This window comes from Dioscorea cayenensis, chromosome 18, assembly GCF_009730915.1.
Source record: "Dioscorea cayenensis subsp. rotundata cultivar TDr96_F1 chromosome 18, TDr96_F1_v2_PseudoChromosome.rev07_lg8_w22 25.fasta, whole genome shotgun sequence".
Taxonomy (NCBI): domain Eukaryota; kingdom Viridiplantae; phylum Streptophyta; class Magnoliopsida; order Dioscoreales; family Dioscoreaceae; genus Dioscorea; species Dioscorea cayenensis.
Window position 1 is genome coordinate 868,238 of NC_052488.1, and position 9,057 is coordinate 877,294.

The 9,057-nt window shown below is 32.2% G+C and overlaps 1 protein-coding gene across 1 annotated transcript; it reads left to right on the forward strand.

Annotated features, from left to right (window-relative positions):
* Positions 1–2,167: 2,167 nt before the first annotated feature.
* LOC120282168 (LOB domain-containing protein 30-like) lies at positions 2,168–5,543 on the forward strand. The gene is made up of 2 exons (XM_039288922.1): positions 2,168–2,270; positions 5,215–5,543. Exons 1-2 carry the CDS (start codon positions 2,168–2,170, stop codon positions 5,541–5,543), a joined length of 432 nt encoding a protein of 143 aa, XP_039144856.1.
* The last annotated feature ends 3,514 nt before the right edge of the window (positions 5,544–9,057 follow it).

Here is a 9,057-nt window from a genome sequence, read left to right on the forward strand (position 1 = left end):
TTGTTTAAATTTCTACATATTCCCTTATTAAACATTTTTAATATATATGTTGATCTACTTATAAATACATGTACAAGATTCTATTATAGCTTCACTAGATAACTTGCATGTTTTCTTTACTTTGTTAATTTTCTCAATCCATCTATCTTTATATATATATATATATATATATATCATGTATAATAACCCACTGATTGTTAAAACAAGGATGTAAAAACTTGCTATATCAACATCTAACTATAGTAAAACAATTAAAATAAATAGCAATTTAATGAAATAATATAACTAGATTAAGTAACATGAAAAAACACTAGTATTTGTTTTATGAATAGCAACAAAATAAGAAACTTTTGAGTATGAGTGGGTAAACTTAACATAGGTCAACTGCAATTTCTAAAAAGAGATGTAATATCAAGTTGATGAATCAAAAGGATAAAGAAAAAGAATTGAGTTCTAGAATTCTTACAGAATAATAGGGCAAAAAGCAAGGTGAAATGCTCCATATCTTGATGCACCCAAGAAACAGTGAAACACTAACATCATCAACAACATGAAATCAGGCTTAGGAAAACGAAAACAAAGAATTTCATTCATTTCATATGGTATCCAAATAACAAATGCTAAGAAACAATTTTCACTCAAAATTGCATCAGTAATGCTCCAACAGTTTGGACAAAAATAAAAAGTATACTACTAATGCATAACTTACTCATTTTAATCCTAAATGTGGAGGCAGAGCCTTTTATTTTATTAAAAATGAAATCACTATCAAGTATATCAGTCTTCTAATATCTTACAAGTATGCATGCAAATCCAAACAAGTATGAGAACCGGTAAATAAGAGTGCATTGTTTAAAGTGTTTACCACCTTCAATGCCTCTGCCAATAAACAGGCATTACTGCACTGATCTGTTCTCTTTCTTTTAATATTTTATATTCAACATGAACAAACTAAGTTCATGAGTATATAATCAGAAAAGCAATAATATGAGACATGGAAGAGCTAAAACGAAAGAAGAATAACACCACTTAACCGGATAAAGGAAAAATGAATTGCAGAAAGGGGACCACAAAACAGTGAAACCATGACTACAAGATCTTAAAGAATCAACATTAAAAACATAAATTCACCGATTGTAATGCAGGAAACAAAATGATGATGCTATTAATCTGCGTTGTCTCTGAAAGAAATCATTGTTATCAAAAGTAAAAAAAATTCTAAAGATCATAAAGCTCCAACATCACACTTCTTAGTACTCTAAAACGAGACAATCTGCAGGTAATCACCAGCTGATAAAACTCAAAGGATATGTCTTATTCAAAAATGAAGTACACTTCTCCATCACCATGCATTTACATTTTTTCTTTTTTGGCACTTCCTCAATTGGTATTAATCTCAGAATGTAATGCATTAATAGCTTTCATCTAACACTCTTTGGCTTTATTTAAACAGGTGAAACAGTATTCAACTCATGAATTCAAAACAACAGATACCTAACATCTGAACCTCAAAGCTTGAATATTATTACAAATGTTAACAATTGGCTCAATTGTCAAATGATTAGCAGAAATCAATATTGCATTGGTTCAGCAGATCAGGCAAACAAAATATAACCACTTTCCATGTTCTCTCAAGGACTAAAAATCTAATTAAAAACAAGTTGAATAAACAAAAAATAGCACATCAAATTGCAAGTTCAATAAACTAAAATCAACAGATTTCAAGCAAAAACCATAATTAAATTCAAATCAAAACCAAAAAAATTCAAACAAGATCAAAGCTTTTTGATCAACAGAACAACAGAAAATAGCAAAGAAATAAAAGGAAGCTTGAGTTGAGTGTTTCTTCAAAGAATAATAAATGTTGGAAAGTTCTTTTCCATGCTAATTCAGCAATTAACAAAGTTTTTATACCTCATCTTGTTTGAAGGTGTTCCTCCGATCTGCAAGCTTTTGACTTTCTTCCAAATTCCACAGAGATGCGTCTTGCGCTTACCACCGGTTTTCTCGCCGATGAGGAAGATGGCTCGCCGACCTCCACCATGGCTTCAAGATTCGGAGGATTAGGCTAGGGTTTTGAGAAGTGAATTAAAAGAAAAAACACAAAAAAACATGGGCGTTGGGAGAAGAGGCGACCGGTGATGATGCGCAGGAGAGTGCGCCAGTGATGGCCGTGAGTGGAGAAGCCGATGGTAGAGCCATTGCCGGTGAGGAAGAAGCCGGAGAGGAGGGAAGAGCTGGCGGCGGAGGTGTGATCGGAGGTGGCGAAGGTGAGAGCTTGGGCTAAAACATCAAGCTTTTTAAATATTGAAATCCAGTTTCTAATTTTTGAAATAAAAACATTTATATATTTTTTTAAATTAAACATAGATTAAAAGAAATTTACTTATTTGTATCACTTATATCTATAAATATTTAAATTAAAATAGCTTTTTTTTAAAAAAAAATTTGTAATTATAGATTTATGTTGCTTATCAATTTTTTTAAAAATAAATATTTTATTTTATTTTCATAAAATATAAATTAAGAAAAGGATTTCAGAATTCAGATCAATTGAAGATTTTTAAAAAATAGAATGAGATTCGCTTTCTTCATAAAAATAATATTTTTATAACAGAGATCAAAGGCTCTTCTTTCTCTCATTGATTGTTTTTGAATAATTAATGACATTGATGTTATACAGTTACAGTATTATGCTGAATGTTTGTGCTATGTGCTCTTATGTAAATTTTCGGAGTTTTTTAATTTAAATTTAAATTCAAATTAAATAAAGTCATCCATTACTTCCAATTAAAATCTTATTTTTATAATGGTTAATTTGGATAATATATTTTTTAAAATTTTTAAGTTAGTTAACTTTGGATGAAAGATTATATATAGAGTCATCTCTATTTATAATCTCATTATCTATCTGTCTGTCTTATTTGTTATGGCGGGAGGTAAATAATTCTGTATTTTGATATTACTGTATATTATGTTTGAATGCTCATATGTAGATAGTTTTTAATAATTTTTAGGGGTTGAGATGTTATGGACATGAGAATACAATATGCTTTGTGGCTTATTTGAGTTTTTTTTTTACTTTTTTTTTTTAGGCAAGTAATACAATTGTTATCTAGATTGATTTCTAGTGTTTATTTGTGCTATTTACTTCTATTCCTTGACGAACTTTTGGCTTATCACCATACTAAATTTTTTTTTATTAAGAAAAAAATATGAAGTAGACTTTGACACCATAGAATCAATCCAATATGACATGCGGCCTTATCATCCATATTAACTCTATAAATTCTGAGGAGTAATATATATAAGATTATAGACCTCATTGGATATTTTAGAACACGCTTGATACAATAGTGCCAAAAGCTCCCACAGCAAATTTGCAACCAAATTCTCATACAACTAATTTATGTCATGACGGTCAATTATTACAAATAGTCTTTGAATATTTTTGCTGATGAAATAGATCAATTATTTCATCAATTATTTTTATTATATGGGTATTTTTAAACATCAAATTTATTATTTTGCTTTCTTATGTGTTTGTTCACCTAAAACATTAATAAACTAATTACTTATTCAATGTTCAAACAATTTTGAGAAGTGGCTTAGGGGTCATTCTTGTTTTGGTGTTTCTCGGTAAATTTGTAGATTTTTTTTAGCTTTGATAGTTATATTATTTGTTTCCAGGATCTAGATTTGATGGAGACATAAATATGATTTGTTTTTAGCACTTTTTTTCTTTCTTTTTTAGCTTTTGGTTTGTTTAGTAATATGTAATGGATTTTTTTTCACACTTTTTGGTTGATTCTTAATGTTTAATTGTTTAAAATGTTTGTGTAATTTTTTCTTAGAGATCAAAATTCCATGAATTTAGTAATATGAGATTTGGTATTTAGGATTTTTTTAAAGTTAATTTTCAGTATTTATTTCTTTGAAATATTTATATAATTTGGTTTTTTTTGTGATTCATTAATAATTTTAGATTAAAATTCATTTTTGAGATATTTAATGCAACCAATTGATGCTTTGTTAATTTTAGATTATGACTTCATATTTAAATTGGAGATGTGCAGTGCAATAGCTTGTAGTTCTATGGTCTGTTTGCTTGAAATATATAAATAGTTTTTGAGTTATGTAATACACTTGTTTATATTGTTCTTAAATTCTTTTGAGTGAAATCTGTTTGATTTGAAATATAGTTTCTTTAATTGGTGTATTTTTTTTTAACTAATTCTCTTTAGTATGTATTGAAATATGGTGTAATAATATGTATGGAATGTTATAGTCATCTTTAGGATGTTATAAAGCAAAATGAATGAAGTATGAATATATTCGTACCTTTTTATACTCTCATATGATTATTTGCTAGTTAAGTTTTCTATTAATAATGATTTGCTTTCAAAGTTGAATGTAATAAGCCCACTCATGCTGATTGAGCTTGTTAATAATTTCCTTTATTAAGCTTGAATACTTGCAAAGATATATATGCTGCCAGCATGCTACTCTCTTGATATTACTGTTGTTTTTCCATTAATTTAAGATATAAATTAGAGTATTGGTTTTCTATTTAACTTAGCATATTTTATTATTTAGTAAAGGAATCATCATCTATTTTGTTTAGTGTTATATACTGCTTCTGTTTTTTGGTGTTATGTTTTTTATTTTTATTTTTATTTTTATAAAAATAAATAAATTACAAATTTATTGAGATAGAAGTAAAACGAATTAATACATAACAAACAAATAAAAAAAAAAAAAAAACTCTCACCAAAGATAAGGCACAAACACAACTAAAGTCATAACCGAAAAAAAAAACCACAAAAATAGAAACAATTTTGTAGACAAACGCCACCAACAAAGAACATAGGTCTGCGTTTGGTGTTATGTTTGGATATTTATTTTTATTTTCCTAGAAATATGAGCTCCTTTTAAACATATATATTTTATTTTCCTAGAAATATGAGCTCCTTTTAAACATATATATTTTATTTCCCAGATGAAAATGATTTTCTAAACCTCTTTCTCCTCATATTACTCCCCACTTATAGTTTAATTTATTCTACTTCACAGAACAAGATAACATAAGTGGTTGCACTAGTGGCAGTGATGGTGGAGGTAAAAGTCATCAAGGTGGTGGTCGTTGCGGAGCTTGTAAATATTTGAGAAGAAAGTGTTTAACTGATTGCATTTTTGCACCATATTTTGACTCAGAGCAAAGTGTCTCCCACTTTGCTATAGTACACAAGGTCTTTGACTTAAACTATGTATCTAAACTTCTATGTGAGATCACTGATCACCATAAGCGTCTTGATGCCATAAAGGCCATTGTCTATGAGGCTCAGGTCCGTGTTGATGATCCCATTTATGGTTGTTGTGGTCGCATCTTGACATTACAAGAACAGTTGAGGAGTCTACAAGAGCAGGTGCAGTATCAACAACAACTAGTGGCAACAAGGCAGTTGCCAGTGACTAGAGATTTTCTTTCACTTCTTGATAAAGATCTTAGTTCTAGTTCTGATAATCCTCCTTCATTGAAATGAAGTTTAATCTAATGAAAAATGTCATATCATTGGTAGTTCATTTTGTTAAAAACTGAGTCAAAGTTTTATTCAATGAAAATGTTATTCATTAACCTACATTGACATTGTTGTTTTAATCTCTACAGATTCCCTTATTAAACATTTTGTTGGGTCCAGCCCATTTGTTAGGTTGGCCCATGGTTAATAATAATAGAAGCTAGGTCAATAGTGGAGAAGATGGAGGGCAAGAAGGTAACTTCACAAGGTGAAATTACTTCTCATTCTTTGGGAATGAGGAGAGGTCATGCAGGAGAGTGTGGGCTTCTTTTTTGGATTGAGAAGGAGTAGAGAGAGAGAGAAAAGAAGAAGAGGGAAAAAGAAGAAGAGAGGGCTAGGGCAAGGATTTCACTCAAACTTCGGGAGAAGACTCCTTGCAAGAAGCACTACCTATTGATTAGGTTTGATCCTTCTATTTTCCCTTACTTGTTGTTTGTTAGCCATCTTGATGATGATGATGATGATGTTTGTCAATGAGAATTTTTCTCTCATGAATGTCTTTGCCTTTGTGCATGTAAACCTCTAGTTAGCTAGAGAAGATCCATTGTAATTCATTATTGACCTAGTGGATTCATGTTTAAGAGGCTCTAAGGAGTCCCGTGGTTTTTCCCTCGATTTCTAGGGTTTCCACGCTAAAAATCGTTGTCTTGAATCTTTGTATGTTTGTTCATCTCGTTCTAACAAGATTTGAGGGTTTGATGGTGTTTTTGAGCTTGTTTTGAAGCCTTGAAGATTTGTAGAACATTTGGGAAGATTTTGAAGCCTCAAAGGATCTAGTTCAAGGTGTTTCCAGTTCACGCGGGCTGCACGTGGGCCGCGCAAACTTGTTAGTGAAGTGTGCGGGCTGCACGCGGGCCGCGCAAGCTTATTTGTGAACCACAGCGGATCGCCAGTGAACCGCGCGGGCCACACGCGGGCCGCGTAGAATTGCCAGTGAAGTTTGCGGGCCGCACACCGTCCGCGCGTAAACAGTAACAGTGCTACAGTGAACAGTACCATTGCTACAGTAATTTCCGCAGTTTTTCACTGTTTCAAAATATCGTCCAAACCCCAACACATTTGATAGGAACTCTTAAGAAGAAGTCTAGATCTATAACCAGTTCTTCAATCTGAGATAAACAAGGATGCTCAAGAGAATGCTACTCAAAAATACTTATAAAATGAAGAGAAGGTTGTTTTTAAAACATAAGCAAGTTCACTCATTTAATACATTCAAAGCAACTGAATATAAAGATACATAATGTGAATGCTAGTCAAGCATCTCACAAGATACAGGATAATACAACAAACATTAAACAGTAATGATTCAAAGTGAACCATTCCAAACAGCATACAAACAACACACACATATAATTGATCAAGGTTGCCTCTACTGTTCTTCAGTCTTCTCAACAGATACCAGCACTGAAATATTCCCGCCAATTCTCTGATCAAACGCCAACAACATTAATCTGTTTTTCTTTATATATCTTGATTTACTTATAAGATTCTATTATAGCTTCACTAGATAACTTGCATGTTTCTCTTTATTGTTATTTCTCTTTTTTACCTTGAACTTGTTCCAACATTAGCATAAGATAAGATGGACTTTGATATATGTCCATGTAGGTACCTTAGACAATTGTTTGACAAAATCTATCGATAATTAATTGAGTGTGAACTATTGTTTTTGGTTTTAGAACGCTATTTTTAAGATAAAAAGAACTTCTATTAAATATGAAATATGGTTTTTTTTATTTATTTATTATGGTTTCACTAAATCTTTATCAACAAAGTTAAGAGTTTTTATTGAGTTAGGGTCTTTGTGATAGCAACGACTTTTTCTCACAACACAAGCATAGTACTCCCCTCACTTATCATCATCCTGCCCACATATCACCTTATTCTCACCTTTATCATCTTGCTTGATAGCATTCACATTTTTGAGAAGTGGACATTCACTAAATGACGGCATGCATTGCTGATTACACTTGTAGCACTAGCCCAAAATTCGCCCGGATTTGTTGATTTACTCACCTCTTTTCCCACTACTTCCTTTTATCTTCCCTAATTTAGATCATTAAGTTTCTCATAGTTGGGGTGTTCATTTCAAGAGAAGTGAACTAAAATAGGGAAATGGGGATGTACCACTTTTCTGAAGTGAGAGAAGTGATATTACTTCCCCTCATTTCTAGTGTCAGAAAGTGAGAATATAATTGGAGAATTTAGGTGTTGAGTAAACATCTATGAGTTTAAAAAAAATTTGAAAGTGAGGGAAAATGAGTTTTTATAAATTGGATCACTCCCACCTCCCACTTCAATAAAAAATATGTTGAAGTGGGTTTAGTTCAAAATCCACTTCAGATATAAGTGGGGGAAGTGACACTTCCCCACTTCAGGACAAATGAACACCAGAAGTGAGGGAAATCAGACCACTTCCCTTCACTTCTCCCCACTTCTCCTAAAATGAGATAAATTCTTGTATAGAACTCCTATCCCATTCAAATCTCCAATGTTCCTTTCATAGAACTCACCATGGCCTTTTTCTTGAATCAACACCTCAAATTCTGAGCCCATGTTTCAAGCCTCCGCCAATATATAAAGTGACTAAATCCAAATTATGTCCTCAATTGCAGGTGTTAAACCATCCGAATACTGGACAACTTGTTACCCCTCAAATTCTTGCAATTCATTATGCTTTGCTAACCTCAAAAACTCCACAATATTGTCATGCACATTCTTATCAGCTTATACATATTTATAATATTCTAAAAATAAAATTTGTTTATAATATGGGGTTAAAAACCTCGCTAATAGTTTCTGTTTGATCTTTTGCCATGTACTCATAGCGTGCTTCCCCTACCTTCACCTATTAGTTTACAGCCTATTCCACCAAAGAAGCACCTCCTTTCGATTGATATAAGCAACTAACTTTACTCGCTTCCCCTCTTGTTTTTTTATATATATTTATTTTGTCAAGATGAGCGGTCTAGCCGCTAAAAAAAATAGGGACATGCGCAAGCCTCGGCGGAGCAAGTGGGAGCGGGGCATGCGTACACATGGGCATTGGGACCACCCGCACACAATCACTATTCACACTCTCAGAAATGTGCCCTCACCCAATATCCAAACTCTCACCACTTGTAAAGAGTTCTATTGGGGATCCGGTTACCAATAGACCACTCGCCTCTCCTCTTCTTAGAAATCTCCAAATATTCAAAGAACCATTCAACCTCAAAATCTCAATCAATAGTCTCTTCAATGCTTATCTTCCAATTAAAGTTGAGAATATCTACTTTTAGCTTGAATGATTATCTTTACAATTATTGTCACCTCCAACCACATAATCAGTTTATCCACTATCCTCATGTAACAAGTCATCGATATTAAAATGCTTACGTGCAGGTTGTTGTTCAAGCCTAAATATAGCCGCTTTTTTGACACCTAATAACCGAGTTGTCTCTTCAATAAGATGTTCCATGCTCCTAATTAAATTAAA

Coding starts and splice junctions, on each gene's coding strand:
- LOC120282168 (XM_039288922.1), top strand. CDS start 2,168: ATGGCCGTGAGTGGAGAAGCCGATGGTAGAGCCATTGCCGGTGAGGAA. Junction 2,271..5,214: donor TGTGATCGGAGGTGGCGAAG/GTGAGAGCTTGG, acceptor ATTTTGACTCAG/AGCAAAGTGTCTCCCACTTT.